The sequence below is a fragment of the Cannabis sativa genome, chromosome 9, assembly GCF_029168945.1.
Source record: "Cannabis sativa cultivar Pink pepper isolate KNU-18-1 chromosome 9, ASM2916894v1, whole genome shotgun sequence".
Lineage (NCBI taxonomy): Eukaryota > Viridiplantae > Streptophyta > Magnoliopsida > Rosales > Cannabaceae > Cannabis > Cannabis sativa.
Genome location: NC_083609.1, coordinates 585,485 through 603,160, shown reverse-complemented (window position 1 = coordinate 603,160; position 17,676 = coordinate 585,485). Strand labels below are relative to the sequence as shown.

The following is a 17,676-nucleotide window of genomic DNA, read 5'->3' as shown; positions in this document are numbered from 1 at the left end:
TGACAATGTTATCTCAAGGTCAACAAAGAAACAACAAGTTGTTGCTTGCTCTAGCACATAGAGTGAATTTCGTGCCTTAGCAAATATTGTGGCTAAAGTAAAGTGGCTATCTTTTGTCTTGCGTGAACTTCACATTTCTCTTCCAACAACTCCAATAATTTGGGTGGACAATAAAGGAGCAGCTTCCCTAGCTACCAATCTAGTTTTTTACGCTCGATCCAAGCATATCGAAATTGATTTTTACTTTGTTCGAGATCAACTTTTGGCCAAATAATTAGAAGTCAAATATGTACCATCAGTTGATCAAACCAATGATATCTTGACCAAATCATTAACACTAATTTGTTTCTCTACTTAAAATGCAAGCACAGAGTGTGCTCCTCACCCTTTCAATTGTGTGTGTGTCGGGGGATGAAAACCAATAAACTATTTTTTATTAGTTGGTTAGTTACTTGATTATTAGTTGTTGTAAATATTTAATGAGCCACTTGTAGTTAGTTGTAATTTTCTATTATAGCTAGTTTTTCTCCATTTCTCCTTTTCTGTAATACTTTGCTATAAATACAATACTTTACTCAAGGTTAATTCAACTTTTGCAAGATTTGAGATTCATGATAAAGTTGTGTATTCATTTAGGCTTGTATAAATAAGTTCATCTTTGACGCATGAAAATGGGATATGTTGCTTAGTTTATTACAATTTTCATGAGTTATACTCATCATTCTTACTTTCTTTTTCTTCTCCATTCTGCACTTCTTGAAAGTATTTCATTTATTACGGTAAGAATATTCTTATGTTTAGATATGTATATCCGAAGGTTCAAGAATTTTTCTTGAAATAAATAACCTATGACATAAAGAACAATGAAGAATCTAAATATTTTAATATGTGAAAGAAATTTACAAATTAAAGTATAACCTAATGAGATGTGAGATACCTAGAAACATTTTATAAAATGGTATGGATGATATAAATTTGTACAAAATTGATGTGGTATTTTTTTTCACATCAAATGGGACAATTTCCATCAATAAAATTGTTGGTACTTAAACTTTTATGCTCTATTTTATTGTCTTTTTTAGTATGAAATTATAAAGTGATTAGTGAGAAAAGTAAAAAACTAAGGGCAAGAAGCTTAGACCATCTCGTAGGAGTAAAAAATATGTTAAATTTAGCACAAAAAAATTAGTAAATACTATATAGCACATTTTTTTTGTAATTGTGCATGACAATTAAGATGCAAATTGACATTATCACTAATGATAATTAATAAATTAAATACGTTTTTTAAAAAATTAATAGCAATATTATAATTAAAAAAAATTAAAGTAAGTCATTAATGCTAAATTGCAACAATGTAAATTAAAAAATGAGTATTAATAATGTAAATTAAAAAATTATACATAGCGTTATATCTTGTGTCAAATTTGGTTTAACTTTTAGCATGTATTAAATTTAGCACAAGTTTTAGCACACTATTAGAGAACAAAAATATTAAAATATAGCATTGCACTACTTATTTGGCACTCCATTGGAAATAACTCCTATGTGAAGCGCTATAATTAACATAAACGATTACTGAGGATGGCTAATTATAATTTTTTAGTCAACCTCTACGTCCGAAATCACATGCCGAAATACTTTATTTTAAATTTTTTTTCATAGCGATATTTGTCATAGTTATAGTATCATCCCTATAAATTTTTGAAAAATTCTAAATAGTTTATCGTACCAAAAACAGAGTTCCTGATATTTCAATTTTTACGTGTATTCAAAAAACTTCAAATATATTTTCTGCACTGTAAACTATTCGAATTTTTTTAAAAATTTACATGTTGTAAGCATAACATACGCTGCCATAAAAAGTTTAATAAAAAAATATTTAACATGTATTTTCGAACACAAAAATTGACTAAAAAATTATAATAGAAGATTAACAGTAACACTCCATATCACTATTATTTTCTTTCATTTATTATCTTATATGTTTCTTTAGTCAAGAAGATACTAATAAATAAAATAAAAATTCAACTTTTATTAAAGAATAAACATTGGCTTGGTCCTAAAATTTTAGAACTTATTTTTCCTTAGACCTTTTTAACATTACAAAAAAAGGACTTAAAACCCAAACTCATTAATGTTTAGGGACCAAAACTAAAATTAACTTTGTATATAAATAACTAGTGTGACTTAAATATAATTGTCAAGTTATTAATATTATTTTCTTTCCCTTCCTTCATTTTCATTACCTCATATCATCATTCATATATAAATATATATACAATTTCTTATTTGAAATTTCTATGACGCTTGTGGTTAATTAATTTTTATTTATTTAATTTTTTAATTATGATAAGCACTGCACTGAACAACCCCTTGAAATTTTTTTTTTTTATTTTATTTTATTATCGATTATTGGATTAAAATCTCTCTTTTTTTTAAAATAATTATTTGCATCAAAAAATAATTTATTAGAATTCATGAACTAATTTATGAAAATCACACTTATAATATGACTAATTAATTATAATCAAGAAACCATTATTTAAAAAGATTAATTAAATTTGAATAATAATCAACCACTACTACATGGTATATACTATATGAAGATTTAGATGCTCAACTTTGCTGACTCTGTCTGAGTCTGAGATTAGATTTTCAACCATAAGAAAATTACATATTGAAGATGTCACTATGATTAAGATGCTAAATTGTATTAATACTATTATTATTATTCAATTCAATGGTGATTATTGAATGATAATTAAGTACACAAAGGCTTTTATTTTGAGCAAAAGAGTAGGTGGGATGGGTTAGGGAAGATGGATTTTTTTTTTGGTTAAAACTAAATGACACGAGCTTCGTTTTTTAGCTTGTCGATTAGCTCGTCGACTGAAGAGACAATAATCCCGCCCTTTCTCTTTGGAGGCTCGGTCACTTGAACAACCTCGAAGTCTGGCTTGATTTCGACGTTTAAATCCTTTGGAGTGTACTTCTTGATGGTTTTCGATTTGGCTTTCATTATGTTGGGGAGTGTGGCGTACCTCGGCTGGTTCAGCCTCAAATCGGTGCTGCAACAGGAAAAGAGGTGAGTTATGATAGGTAAAGCGAAAAAAGCCTTGTCAAAGATATGATCATGGAACCATGGATTATGACACAGACTCAAAGGTTAGACAAGTTGAAATCTTCGATTCCTATACACAGTCCTAGCCCACCTTAGTCCTGGACCGGCCTAGTACAAAGGATCAGTCATTTGCTTTGCTAGGTAGTTAAGACTTGGATAATCGTTCGAATTCTGTTATTTTAGTTAAAAGCTGTTGAAACTGTTTCCTATGGTGTTTATACTCTTATTGTAACGACCCCGCTTCAAAGTCTCTACTCGGCCTAGCCCACACACTTGTGGCTCGTAAACACAAATTCGCTATGCTTATGTATTGTGCATCCCTAGTTTGAACCCTTAACCTCTACCTTAATAGGTTCTTAAGTGCCAAATTGGTACCAACTGATCTAAACCGAACAGTATTTAAGCCTAGTTCGATTAGAGCCAGACTCGATAAGGACTTGAACCAAAAGTATGGTAAGCTTAGAACTGTCTTACAAAAGTTAGTTAGGCTCAGCCTATTCATAACAACAACTTATTTTGTAAACAGCGAAAGACAAAACACGAGAGAGACGCAATACTTACGTGATTACGGCTGGTAAGTCTAAAAACAAAGTCTCAAGACCGCCATCTACCTCTCTATCGACGGTCAGTACTTGCTTCTCCTTATCGAGCACAACCTACTGGAAACAAGCAGTTAGTTCATAGGAAATATCCATAAAAACGCAGACTTGTATGAACTCATATACGAATCATCAGTCTTAACAATTACAATTTCGTATTAACATCTCAACATATTCTCATTCTAACTATCAAAGAAGCCTTATCATTTTCGGTTTTAAGCTAAGTAACAAACATGTCAAAATCATATGATTACATCCTAAAATTCAAACAAAACAGGAAACTCAATACAAGTGCATACATTTTATCAGAAAACTAACCTTAGAAGCAAAAGTCCCTTGTGGCCAATTTAGGAGCCCTGCAACCATTTGTCCAGTTTGATTGCAATCATCATCAATTGCCTAAATAAAACCCATTAAATACCAAATTAGCTTTCTCCAACAAAGAATAAGTTAATGAACGCAGCCAAAAGAATGAACAAACGATAATTGATGAATAAGTACTCATTAGTAAAACTGTAATTTTTTTGTCGAGTTCTCCATCAGTATGGAATACTGCATTAGTATCCTAAATTTGTAACAAAACTTAGTTTTCGAATTTGTTGAACATGTTTCTATCTTAGACCGAACGACTAGAATTTAGGTCTAACATCAAAGTTTGTACCAACGAAACTAGACGAAAAATTACAGTTTTATTAAGATCAGATACTTATACCACTAACAAAAATTATCAAATTATGCCGATTACAATTACAAACACAAAACTTTGGAACTTATGCCGCAACAATTATAATTTTTGTCCACCGTCAGTATGGACTGCATTAGTGTCTTAAATTTGTAATCAGACTTAGTTTTCAAATTTGTTGAACATGTTTCTATCTAGACCGAATGATTTAGAATCTAGGTCTAAAATGTGTCCTCTTTAAGACACTAATGTTTGTACCAAATAAACTACACAAAAAATTATAGTTTTATTAACATCAGATACTTATGCTACTAAAAAAATCATCAAATTTATGCCGGTTACAGTTACAAACACAAAACTTTGAAATTTATACTGCAAATATCCCAATGAACAAAAGAAAACCGAACCTGTTTGCCAAGAATGAGAAGCCCAGGTTTCTCAACCTCAACAAGAGCCCTCAAAAGCTTTGCCACAGAGAGTGGGAATAAAGCTTCAGTTGACTCAACATGAATACCCCTATCAGCTCCCATGGCTAAACCAGTCCTAAGAGTGTCAATGCACTGAGCTGGACCCATGCTGACAGCCACCACCTCAGAAGCCAAACCTGACTCTTTCATTCTCAAAGCTTCTTCCAGTGCAATCTCACAAAAGGGGTTCATAGACATTTTCACATTCTGGGTCTCAACCCCAGTCTACAAAAAAACAACAAAAGATTGAAACTTAAACGATTTGAAAGACAATTCATAATTGGGTTTTGATTGATTGTTCGTACCTTGTTGGGTTTGACTCTGATTTTCACGGCATAGTCAACTACGCGCTTAATTGCCACCATTATCTTCATCGTTGTTTTCTGAAATTGAAGGAGAAAAGAAAGAATTTGAGTAAGTTATTTATATAGAATGGAGATTAATTGGCTAAGTTCTACAACTCAATCAGACGTGTACATATTAAAGTGTACAAATTTGTTAAAACTTTCCTATTTATTTTTTAAAAAACTCATCTTTATCCAAATGATCATCTTGGTTTTATGAAAAATGCCATCTTTTCTTAAAGATGGGAAATTTAACAAAATACTACTTTTCATATTAAAATTGTCCACTTTTATCCAAACAACATGTTTAGGGAAATTATATGGTCGTATTTTTGAGATCTTAATTGAGGTAAATAGCGGCATAAGTACCCAAAATTAATTTTATTATTGTCGGGGTACATATAACTTTTCTTTTAATAAATTCAAATCAGAATCTGTACTGATAAAATTGGAAAAAAATTACAGTTTTACAAACATTAGGTACTTATGCTGCTAAAAATAAACATTGAATTTATGTCGCTTACAAACATAAAATTTTTGGTACTTATGCCACTATTTACCCAAATAGTTATAATCTTAATATAAAAAGAGATTTACATAGTTATTAAGTTATTTTGTAAATTTTAAAAAGATTTAAAATAATTTAACTTGCTAAAAATAAGTTTTAAGCAGTAAATTGTACGACAATTTCTTTTATTTTATTAGCATGTAAAATAGAAATAGACAGTTTAAATTCTATTTTCGGTATGGCAAATTATTCATAAACACTGAAATAACATTTCAATGGCGGATTCAGAAATTTTGTTCGGGCATATTTAGAACATGTAGAAACCTTTCTTGTTCACAATTATAATCAATACCAATCTACAATAGTTCTATGATCTTTAGCTTCTTCTCACTCAGTTCATGATAAGCTTTTACATTCAAGTTCAACTCCTTATTTCCAACAGAGTCAAGTGACATTATCATCAAGCCAAAATCTTTGCCATTTGGATGATCAAAACTATTAAACACCACACCACTCGAAAATCGGTGTTTCAGGCAATATGACCGGCCAAACTAAGAATCTTGACATGCTTTTTTCGCCTCAACTCATGAGGAACTGGACCGAAAACTCTAGTTCCAATAGGTTGACCTTGCTTGTCAACAAGCACGACGGCATTATCATCAAACTTGACCTCACTTCCATCGCAACGGCCTTTTTGCATGGCAGCACGAACTACAACTCCGTACACAACCTTTCCTTTCTTCACTTTACCGTTGGGATAGGCCTCTTTCACCGATGCAACTATAGTGTCTCCAAGTCTTGCTCCTTTCTTTCCCTTCAAAGCTTGTATGCACATCACTTTCTTCGCCCCGGAATTGTCTACAACTTTCAGTACAGTCCTCATCTGTATAAAACTCCTAATCTGCTATAAAAAGGGAATGAAACAAATGAATCTCAACTGATAAGCAGATTATGAATTATGTTTTCTACTATGTAAAATCGGTTAAGATAGGTTTGGTTGGGAAGAATAAAAACACAGAAACAAGAATGAAAATGAGAATGACATTTCAGTACTACCAAACAGAGGAATGGGATGTAAATTGATTCTTTTCCATTCCATTGCATTAACCTCACTTCCATATAAGTACTACATTCTATCATCATCCAGTAAACTCAATGATAACAACAATGAACACAATGAGTCAATTCAAAAGAAATTCAACAGTTTTTAACACTATCCTAACACAATCAAACACCTTATATTACATAAGTTACTCGAAACCTCATTCAGTCAAGAGAGCAAATCGCATGCCTAACCATTTGAGCTATCCACGAAATTCAAAACCGAAACAAATGCACTAACCTGAGACAAGAAACTGTTGTTTGCCATCTCATGTTGTGTGCTTACTGTTGCAGACAACTTGTTCCCAAGACCTCCCAACAATGAACGGCCAACTATTACATCAAAAACCAAGAAAGTGAGAACTATGAATATGCATTCAGAAACCCAAAAAAATTGGACCAAAATTATCTTCTTCCACATTGACTCAACACATTAGGTCAATGTCCAAGGAAGGAAGCCATGATAGTTCAAAAATCAAATCTTTAAATGTCTAATAATTTTTGAATGGATCAAAGTGAAAACCAAAAAGGGTGTCATGAGATAATAAGATGGTACCATGAGAACACTTTGAAGCTAAAAAACCAGCCATTGTTCTGAACCCAATTGAATATAAATCTTCTTTATCTTCCTCCTGTCAATGCCTATATCCAAAAATGAAAAACATCATCATAAAAGGGACTAAACACTGATTAAAGAAATTGAGTTAATTAAAGATTAGATTAGATCAATACCCCAAAACGGTTTCTTTAACCACACAAATAGGAGAAAATCTAAATTAAACAAAACAAAAAATGATTATATATGTAATTATATACTGAGAACGATTGAGGGGACTGACCTGAGGAAGAAGAGAGTGTCCAAATGAAGAGCAGAGAGAAGGGTCGGCGGCGGCTTAGGAACTCAAAGTGTGTGTGTGTGAGAGAGTGAGGGGTTTTAGAAATTCTGTAAATATGTTTTCAAAAATGCTATCTTTAATCATTTTAGATGGAGAAAAATACCACTTTTCTCATATTGACAAGAAAAAATGTCATCTTTATCCAAAGGAATGATAAAAATGCTCTCTTTTTTTTTTTTTTTGTTTATATGGGAAAACTCACTAGCCTACGTGGCAAGAAGAAGCTGTTTGTTCTTTCCTATGATTCTTTTGTAGAGAGCTCATCCTTTAGCTTCTCTGTTCCTTTCACTCCTTTTCAGCTCAGCTCCACCGCCGGCCGGTATCGCAAGTATGTAAAGTTCACCCATTTAACTATCATTCTCATTATGGATATATGGTTTCTGTTTACTTAGCCCTTTCATCTTTATCCATTGTTTCTTTAACTACATTCCAAACATGCCCTTAATCTAAATTTTTGATTTTTTGAAGTAAATCTTTCATGTTGTCTGTTTGTTTCAAGTTTGGGTTTTTATTGATTTGATTGTTTAAGAACTTGATTGTGCCAATTTTAACAGTTTTTAGTATTGAATTTGTTTGATTAGAGAAAAGAAATGCTCTACTGAACACCCCATTTGCTCAAATTCAAAATGGTTTATTCGTTGATATTGTAAACTGCTCTAATTTGTATCTGCTTAGCTAATTAAGATCACTGTACAATGTATAGGAACTTTTGTGATAAACCCAATTGGGGATAAGAGCAAAGATTGGGAAAACTAGATTTAATACTATGTTCAATTTCTGTAGCTGCATAAAATACTTTTGATTTGAATATTTTAACTATAATAACTTGTTATGAGAATATAGGTACTAATCTCTACTCTTGTTATGTGTTGGATTGTATATGTATCACTAGATCAGAATCGTTCTCAACGAGTGCATAAGAAGTGATCCCATTTCATTTCATTACAGTGTTGATTTCGGAATCTGTATATTGTCATCCAACAAATTGTTTATCAATAAATGAAGAATAGTATTTTGTTTTCTTGAATTTCTCTTTCAAATTGCCTTATCAGAACCACCATAGTTTGGCCGAGTCAATCTCATTCCTTGTTCTGTTGAAGATGTCATCAATGGCAAAAGCAGTACTACAATCTCCTATACATACCTCGGTTTCATGGCCTTTCTCTCTTCCTCCCCCTCACTTGTTTAGGCCATCCACACTTACAACGAACCAGTCTATGATAGGACACGGGGGAGCCTTAATTCTGCGTCGCAGCAGTTTCATCATTGCTGCAGCGTCTGGATCATCATCGGCTTCAGCAGTCACGCCAAGCAGCGGCTCAGCTCCACCGGTAATTAAGAAGAGATTGAGGTATAGGAGGCAGTACCCGGGAGAGAATGTGGGCATCACCGAGGAAATGAGGTTCGTGGCCATGAGACTTCGCAACATTAATGGTAAGAAGTACAATGGTAACAGTGATAGTGAAAACGAGGAAAGTGGAGCTAGTGAATCAGAATCAGAAGGTGATGATGATGAGTCGGGGACATGGAAGCCTAGCATGGAAGGTTTCCTCAAATACTTGGTTGATAGCCAGCTCGTGTTCAACATCATTGAGCGCATTGTTGATGAGTCTGATGATGTTTCTTGTGAGTATCTTATGTTCCTTAGTGCTTTTCTGTTTGTAGGTTTTCACTCTATAATCTTAGCTTTTTGCTTAATAACTGAACAGATTCTTACTTTAGAAAAACCGGGTTAGAAAGATCAGAAGCGATTTTGAAAGATTTAGAGTGGTTTAGACAAAAGGGAATGGCGATTCCCGAGCCTACCAATGTTGGAGTTTCTTATGGAAAGTATCTTGAAGAGCTAGCTGAGAAGAATGCTCCAATGTTCCTCTGTCATTTCTATAACATATATTTCTCCCATATCTCGGGAGGTCAAATCATAGCAAAGCAAGTATGTCTCTAAAGCATTACTCTCTTTTTCGGTTTCACTATGCTATGTCAAGAATTGATAATGAATTGTTGCTTTAGGTTTCTGAGAATCTTCTCGATGGAGTGGAACTCGAATTTTGCAAATGGGAAGCAGAGGTACCCGAGTTGTTGAAAGGTGTTCGGGAAAAGCTTAACATGCTTGGAGAGGTATTCATTACAAACGTTCTTTCGTTCTTTCTCGTGCTTGTGAATACTTTATTGATAGAATTTTTATGATACAATCAAAATTTTCAATACAGCATTGGTCTAGAGATGTGAAAAACAAATGCTTAAGAGAAGCATCGAAGTCATTCAAGCTTCTCGGTCAGCTAGTTCGCCTAATAATTTTGTGAAACAAGTTTTTTCATCGTTATCAAGTAAGTTACATGTTTTCCTTCTCATTGTTAAAGAAAATTTTGCATACCATTTTCTTATCTCTTGGCGGGTCAGTACTGAAAATCGAAAATGCCTGCTTACCTACAGTTCTTCGGGTTCCAATTTTTGTATATAAAGGAAGAGATTCAACATCACTTGAAACTAAAGTATGATTCTTGGTTTACCTTGATTATTAGTAACTCTTTTTATTGGTTTGAAAGTAGCTAAATTTGCTCTTAATATTTGTGTATATATTTTTTGAACAATTTGAAATTAGATTTGTATGGTGGTTTAGATAAAGTGATATGAAACTTAGCAAATTGAGGGTACTCAAGTTTAACTTCCAACTTATGTCTTGATTTTCATGATAAATTTAAGATATCGATGAATGTTCTTTGTTTTCGGTTGGGCATTGCATGCATTCCCCTCACATATGCTTTCTAGGGTCGGTCTTGGACTAAGACAGGCTAGGCTTGCGCTTAGGGCCCACTCAACCCAAGGGCCCTGCAATTTTTTTCCCTTTTAAAAATACGGATTTTATTATTGATTTTTGAAAATAGTACATATATTTTAAATAAGGGTCTAATAATATTTTTTTTACTAAATCCTCACAAATCTCAGGGCCAACCTAAACTTTCAGCTGTCAAAAGACATTTGTGTTGCTTATACTCGATTTTATTTTATGGTTCTTCTAGAATTTTTCTATCCCAGTCAAATTTTTTAACCATAAAGTTTTATTTTTGCCGAAATTCCTGACAAGTCATCCACTTAAGCATGAAGAACATCCTTCATTTTTGAGCTTTTTAGGCAAAATGTCTCTTGTTTGGTATCATCTTTTAAAGATATCGTTTTCAATGAAATACAATATCTTAAGCTTGTTTAAATCGCAACGTTTTCATTAAAGCTACGCGAATTTCTTGCTGCATTTGCCAACATAAAAATGGATTATAAGCGTGTTGAATAGATGTTAATTGTTTGAGCCTAACCGATATCCATATCCATGCATGTTTCGGAAACAATGCAATGTTGTATCAAACAAATTCAAATTCAAAAGCGACAACGATGAACTTCTCTACTCCTCGAATTAAGAAAACCCAGAACTGGTATGCTCTTAGCAAGACCGACATAGTTAGGATCGCGAAAATGCAAGAACATTTTGTAGAAAACTTGAAGTAAAACCATAGATGGTTGTCAGAATTTTAAACATAAACTAATGTATAATAGGTATGTAGCATTGATTAGTGTTCTTGGCTTATTTAGATGAAAGTAGAGACACATGATGGGAAGAACAGTGGTCCTCCTTTGCCCATACATAAAGGCACATGGTTTTGATTAGAAAAGAAATATCAATATCAAGTTCCCAATAGCTAATTTTATTATTGTATTCAACAAACATTGACATCCTTATTTATTATTATGTTTATCTAAACATCATGTGGAGAAGTTGACACTTAACAAAAAGGCAACTATCATATCATTGAGTTGATGAAACAATTTCTCCAATCACTAAAAAGTGCACCAATAGTATTCAACATCATTAAAAGCTGTTTTAATAAAGATTGAATCTTACATATTTTAATTAATTTTAATAAAGATGACATTTTGTAACTATATTGCACACTAATAGTGTCTAATAGTAATATTTAGAAATATAGAAAAAAATTATTGTACACTCCCTAAAAAAATGTTTCGATATACTTTAATCTGTTTCAACATTTAAAAAATAGTTTTAGTAGTTTTTTTATTATTTTATAATTGTGTATATTGTAGTAATTTAGTTACACCTGTAAATATTTAAATTTTTTGAATAGTTTATAGTATCAAAAAATAAAATTTAAACAGTACTTAGCACACATATAAGAAAAAACAATTATGTTTATTCAGAATTTTCTTAAAATTTATAGGTAATTCTTGATAACTAGAACGTGTAGATTAAAAAAATATCAAAAAAAAATAAGAGATACATTTTATCGAAATATCTTTTTAGAGATGTACTGTAAACTTATCCCAAAGTATGCAATTTAATTTGAATTTTATTAAATATATATATATGTATTATAAGAGTACATGCATCCTCACTATATTAATGTTTATCACAGTAAAATGGTCCTTTTTTCTGCACTATTTTGGCCAGAAATATTGTCACTAATTCTATGAAACATCATAACAGTCACACCACTCACTATTCACATAAACTTTTCTGTTTTAAAAGAGAATTTGTTCCTTTCTGCAACAATTTTATACACTAATTTTTCCAACTCACCAATCACTCTACTCATTCTTTCTGCAATAATACTATTCACTTTACACTATTGTATAGTTTGTTGTTGCAATAGCTCAAAAATTTGACAAAATAAAAATAATACTTTGTTTGTCTAAGCATATTAAGTTTAGGTAAGATAATAATTGAGCTATAAATAAATACATATAATAAAATGAAACAATATGTAACATATTGGAAATTAATAATAATAATTATTATAGCAGCCATTGCCAACCCTATGACATTACCAAACTTTTCATTTAAACCATAATTGCCAACCTTACAACACACACCTAACTATTTTCAGAGTTTGGTGTGTAGTGTAATGCTCAACATTTTGTGCTATCAAAACTTTAAGTCTTTGTATTTGTGCAAAAAGTAAACAAATTTGTATATAATAAAGTATATTATAATAATTAGCTATATATATCTATTGATTTATAGTAATTATTTCAATTTGATAGTGTAATATTATCAATTAATTCTTTGTTTCTAGATCTAAATGAGAAGCAATTTTCTTTATTTATCTAATTATCAAAAATATACAATTGTGTGATGAGACAATATGTATTAGAGTTTAGAAGGGGACTTAGCTACATAACTCTAGTTAGACAGTTAGACTTGGTCTGATCATCAAAGTCTGCTTCAACTATTTTATATCGAAAGATGCTAAGCCTGACCCGTTAATTATTGATCACTAATAATATGGATTAATACAATAAAGAACTATCCAATTAACTCATATTTTATTTAAAAAATAATAATATTTTATTAAAACAAAAAAAAATGTAAACCCAAATAAAAAATCTAACAGTTGCACTCTTTTTTTTTTATTATTCCATATTATGCTTGTTATGCATCAAAACGGTCTACATTGAGTAATGATATGTGTATTCAAAATATGTATCAAAACGTTAGATATGTGCATCCAAAATATACATTCAAATGTTATACATAGTGATGCACTGACTAAAAGAATAATTTGCGACATAAATACTTAAGTTTAACTCTCAGTTGCAGATAAATACCTAAGTTTATTTGTTTACGGATGATACCTAAAGTTATATTTCTGAAATTTCTATAGGAATCTAACCGTTAAGTGTTAAGTTATTTTCCACATGTCATTTTCTTATTAATATATTTAAATTAACTTTTAAATAAAAATAAAAATTTAATGACCTGGACCAATTAAAAATTATTACGTGAATATTGACTTGACACTTAACCATTATTTGGTAGGATATAGAAAGGGAGGGAGAGGAGTTTGCACACTTAATCATTTTTTTATTCAAAATCATTCCAAAAATTTCTGTAGTGATGAAGGGATACTTTTTTCTAAAACAGTAATTGTAGTTGATTGAAATGGTATAATATTTTTGAAAACGAAATTGTATAATTTTTAAGTACATATTTTTGATGCACCTATCATTACAATTCTACACTTAAAAAAATAGCTTGTATTGACAAAAAAAGCATTAGTGAGCTTATTTTCAACTTAACATAATAGGTTAATAAATAAGACAAGGATTGATTTTATATTTTCAACTCTAATAGTATATACTACCCAATCCTATCACTTCTAAACTTTATATTTTCGAGTTTATTGTGTAGGTTATTTCAATATTTCATTTTCATGTTTAGTCAAAACTTAATTATATTTTTGAAAATGTGGCACAAGTAACCTAATGTAGCACAAGCACTTCTCAATTGGGAGTTACTTGTGAAGTCGATCTCGATCAACTTTTGCAATGCCACATCGTTAATTTGTGTCGTCCTCTGAATGAGACAAAAGTACTCATATATTTAGTACCATAAAATATATATTTTTTTTTATTACTATTATCGAGCATTGCTATCATACACCAGTATTATTTAATATTACTATAAAATGATGCTTTTACAAGTGATTAATGATTTTTTTAAATTAAATAACGCTAGCAATGATATAACACGTTTAGGTAGTGTTTAGAACAACAATGACCCATTCTATATTCACACCGAGATTAGATATAAAATTTATTTTTATATTAAGAATAGAAGTAGCATTTATTGACACAAACTAATTGGTGAGAAAACCAAGCATATTTTCAACTTTAATAGGACCCCCTCTCACTACCAACTTTATGAATAGGAAAAAGATTGATTTTCTTTTCTTCTAAACCTTTGGATTCTAATGAACTAGTATTTTCAATACTAAGAGGGACCTTTTTCCTACCATGGTGGGTTAGTACAATTTCTTTTCCTTTTTCATTAATTAAATATTTGATGGCTTATTATTATTATTAGTTAGTGTGTCTCTTCTAAGAAAGAAGCAAAAATGAAAGATTAAGCTATTCGAACCAATCTTGGTGGGAAAGAAAGAAAAGAAAAAGATAAGTTGGTGATTTCAACAATCATTGTTATACTCATCATATATATAAATATTTATCTATATAATTTTTTTTTAAAAAAAAATGCTGTCTTTACAATTGAATCTCATAATAATCATGTTACAAAAGCCTATAATCTCTCTCAATAATACAAAACTAGAATCTCTAAATCTGAAATAAGAAAAAAGAATCAATATTGGTGGGAAAGAAAAAAAAAGTAGTGATCAACAATGGCTGTTATACTCATCCTAATCATAGCTTATACAAAAAAAAAAGATTTTCTAAGATAAATTATAAAATTATGTCCAACACTACTTAGTATCAATCTAATAAGAATGTACATATTAATGGTGTGACTAATAGCAATTCAATTTCTAATTTGCAAGAATGGTACACATAAAAAAATGCTATTTTTATAATTTAACTTGAATCAACTCATTATTATGTTACAACATCTTAAAAACCAATTCTTTTTCCTTTTCATTCCTTCCCATCATAAGAGATGAAAGTACAATTTAATATTGAGTCTCACATATTTTAATTTAATAAATTTTATAAAAAACTGCTAATTATTCAATGTGTCACATTATTATAGTGCTAGACACTATAAATATCTAATAATAATGCTCTAAATGGTATTTGAAATTAATTATAAAAGACGACACCAACGAACGATATCAAATATACTATCGTAAAAAAATGAGAAATGCTAGAAGATAATCATGGTGTCTAACACCCTTAGGAGAGATATTATCGATAATGTAATTTAATATCGGTCTCACTTATTTTAATTTATTAAATATTATAAAAAAAAAAAAAAAAAGATAAAGCTCAATTTGGTCGGTTTAAACCAACCAAACTGTAGATTAAAATCGTCGGGTATTTTTACATTTATATAATAGTCGATCGGTTCTCGAATTATAACCATGAAAACCGAAAACTGAATTCTGAATTTTTTTGTGTGTAAAAAACCGACCAAACCGATTATTACACACCCTTAATACCCTATAAAAATCGTTAACCATCCACAACAAATCTAATAAAGCTACTTAATTTCTAATTTCCCATAAGAACACACATAAACATACATAAAAATGCTATCTTTAAAATTTTGAATTGAATCAACTCATAATTACATTACAAATAATACAAAACTATAAAAATCTCTCTACAACTAAATAAAATAAATAAAGAAAGAAACAAAAATCTTTTTGTTCTTTTTTCTTCATTATTCCAAATAAATAGGTAGTACAACACTACTACTCCTAGATGATCCTCTACTAGCATGACCACCAAAAGAAAAAAAAGACCTTCGAATTGATCTACCTTCAACAATAGGACTATTACTATTACTATTACTATTACTACTACTAACCTCTAATCTTTGTCTTTGTAACTGAAGAGCTTCTTGAATGGCCAGAAACATTTTCCGATCACCGGAGGAATCCATGGAGAAAGATCTTCTAATGGGTTGAATCATTGAAAATTCTTCATGGTGATCTTTTTCTCTACTCATTACTATACACTCATCTCCCATACTCTGTTTTTTCCGATTTCGATTTCGATTTTGATAATTATGATTATTGACATTGTTGTTGTTGTTGTTGTTGTTGGGGTTGGAGATTTCGATGACGAGATAGTCCTCTTCATCTTCTCCGGCGCCGGCGAGATTTCCGGTGGGATCTACAGGTGAAGAAGTTGGAGCTGCAAAGATTGGATTTTTACCGGCGAAACGATTTTCCGGCAAAATACTTCTCCGGCAAAGTGGGCAATTAGCATTGTTTTGAAGCCAAACATCGATACAATCGATATGAAAGATGTGATTACAATTAGGAATGATTCTTAGCTTCTCTTCATCGTTAAATTCGCTTAAACAAACTGCGCAATGATCGGAGATTTGTTTTTCTTGTTCTTCATTTTCGCCGGAAAGTTGTGTTTTTTTGAAGTGAAAAACAGGGATTGATCTGATAACAGATTCGTCTAATCCACGAGTTTCGATTCCTGGTGAGTAAACCATGAGTAATTCTTCGTGGGTTCTGTCTCTTGAAAGAGAAAAACGTCTGAGGATGTCGATTTGATGCCATGTTAAACAGCATTTGATAACGAAAATATAGTAACTGATTAATAAGAAAGCTGTGGCTAAGATTCCGATCACGGCAATTGCTATGATCGGAAAACTTGTATCTGAAGAAGAAGAGGAATGTAGTGAGTTTTGTGGGCTTGTCATTGATGAAACAGAGTTATGGATTACAAAATCCATAGAAAGTTTCGATCTTTTTGAGTTTTGGGTTTGGGTTTTTGGATCTTAAAAGAACAAACTTTCATGCAAACTTCATATATATATATATAAGAGAGAAAAGTTCCTATCTTTTTTTTGGGTATTGGGTTTGGATTGTTCTTAGATCTTATAAGAACAATCTTTCAATGTATAATATATATAAATATATGTGTGATATGGGTTTGGATTTTTGGATCTTAAAAGAACAAACTTTCATGCAAACTTGGTTATATATATATATGTATATGTGTATGTATATATATGAGAGGAAAGTTTGGATTTTTAGTGGGAATTTGGGGAAAGGCAGATGGGAAAAAGAGATGTGAAGTGAGATTAGAAAAGGGTTGTTGTGTTGAGAAAGGAAGAAGAAGAAGAAGAAGAAGAAGTGAGAAAAAACCAGGTGTGGAGGATTAAATAGGGGTTGGGGGGGACATGATATGACTAAATATAATATTGAAAAATATATTTAATAATTAAAAAGACTTTTTTTTTTTTATTATTATTATTAATTTTATATGAGTGTAAGTCTGAACAAGGCAGAGAACGTAGTTGGTGATTTGCATTAGGAGTTAGGACTACTCTTGTTTTCTTTTTATCTTTCTACACACGATAAATTATTTTGTTCATATTTAATAATTAATTTAATATTAAACCACCTAAGATGATTGTTTTCATACCCTATCTATCCAGAAAAGATTTTTAATTTAGTTATTTTTTATG

General features: G+C 30.9%; 4 protein-coding genes across 9 annotated transcripts; 1 reads left to right on the top strand and 3 right to left on the bottom strand.

Annotated features, from left to right (window-relative positions):
- Window positions 1-2,610: 2,610 nt before the first annotated feature.
- Window positions 2,611-5,438, bottom strand: LOC115723785 (electron transfer flavoprotein subunit beta, mitochondrial). 2 transcript variants are annotated; one of them, XM_030653255.2, is made up of 5 exons: window positions 5,178-5,438; window positions 4,813-5,097; window positions 4,042-4,122; window positions 3,686-3,780; window positions 2,611-3,071 (listed from the first exon to the last, which is right to left on the bottom strand). In XM_030653255.2, exons 1-5 carry the CDS (start codon window positions 5,244-5,246, stop codon window positions 2,846-2,848), a joined length of 756 nt encoding a protein of 251 aa, XP_030509115.2. In that variant the 5' UTR covers window positions 5,247-5,438; the 3' UTR covers window positions 2,611-2,845. The 2 variants fall into 2 exon arrangements, with proteins under 2 accessions (XP_030509115.2, XP_030509116.2); XM_030653256.2 differs by lacking the exon at window positions 3,686-3,780 and having other exon boundaries at window positions 5,178-5,338.
- Window positions 5,439-6,030: 592 nt separating this feature from the next.
- LOC115723390 (large ribosomal subunit protein uL14mz) lies at window positions 6,031-7,825 on the bottom strand. 2 transcript variants are annotated; one of them, XM_030652863.2, is made up of 4 exons: window positions 7,665-7,825; window positions 7,382-7,467; window positions 7,067-7,158; window positions 6,031-6,628 (listed from the first exon to the last, which is right to left on the bottom strand). In XM_030652863.2, the coding sequence occupies exons 2-4, from the start codon at window positions 7,413-7,415 to the stop codon at window positions 6,254-6,256; spliced, it is 501 nt and encodes a 166-aa protein (XP_030508723.2). In that variant the 5' UTR covers window positions 7,416-7,467; window positions 7,665-7,825; the 3' UTR covers window positions 6,031-6,253. The 2 variants fall into 2 exon arrangements, with proteins under 2 accessions (XP_030508723.2, XP_030508724.2); XM_030652864.2 differs by having other exon boundaries at window positions 6,031-6,625; window positions 7,665-7,802.
- Window positions 7,826-7,916: 91 nt separating this feature from the next.
- LOC115724161 (probable inactive heme oxygenase 2, chloroplastic) lies at window positions 7,917-10,393 on the top strand. Of its 4 annotated transcripts, none has more exons than XM_030653626.2 (6): window positions 7,917-8,049; window positions 8,774-9,347; window positions 9,431-9,654; window positions 9,732-9,839; window positions 9,932-10,048; window positions 10,155-10,393. In XM_030653626.2, the coding sequence occupies exons 2-5, from the start codon at window positions 8,822-8,824 to the stop codon at window positions 10,022-10,024; spliced, it is 951 nt and encodes a 316-aa protein (XP_030509486.2). In that variant the 5' UTR covers window positions 7,917-8,049; window positions 8,774-8,821; the 3' UTR covers window positions 10,025-10,048; window positions 10,155-10,393. The 4 variants fall into 4 exon arrangements, with proteins under 4 accessions (XP_030509486.2, XP_060960500.1, XP_060960499.1 ...); XM_061104517.1 differs by having other exon boundaries at window positions 7,934-8,049; window positions 8,822-9,347; XM_061104516.1 differs by having other exon boundaries at window positions 7,939-8,049; window positions 8,614-9,347.
- A 5,370-nt stretch (window positions 10,394-15,763) lies between these two features.
- Window positions 15,764-17,355, bottom strand: LOC115723279 (RING-H2 finger protein ATL16). Its single transcript, XM_030652721.2, has one exon. It carries the CDS (start codon window positions 16,936-16,938, stop codon window positions 15,907-15,909), a length of 1,032 nt encoding a protein of 343 aa, XP_030508581.2. The 5' UTR covers window positions 16,939-17,355; the 3' UTR covers window positions 15,764-15,906.
- Between the last annotated feature and the right edge of the window lie 321 nt (window positions 17,356-17,676).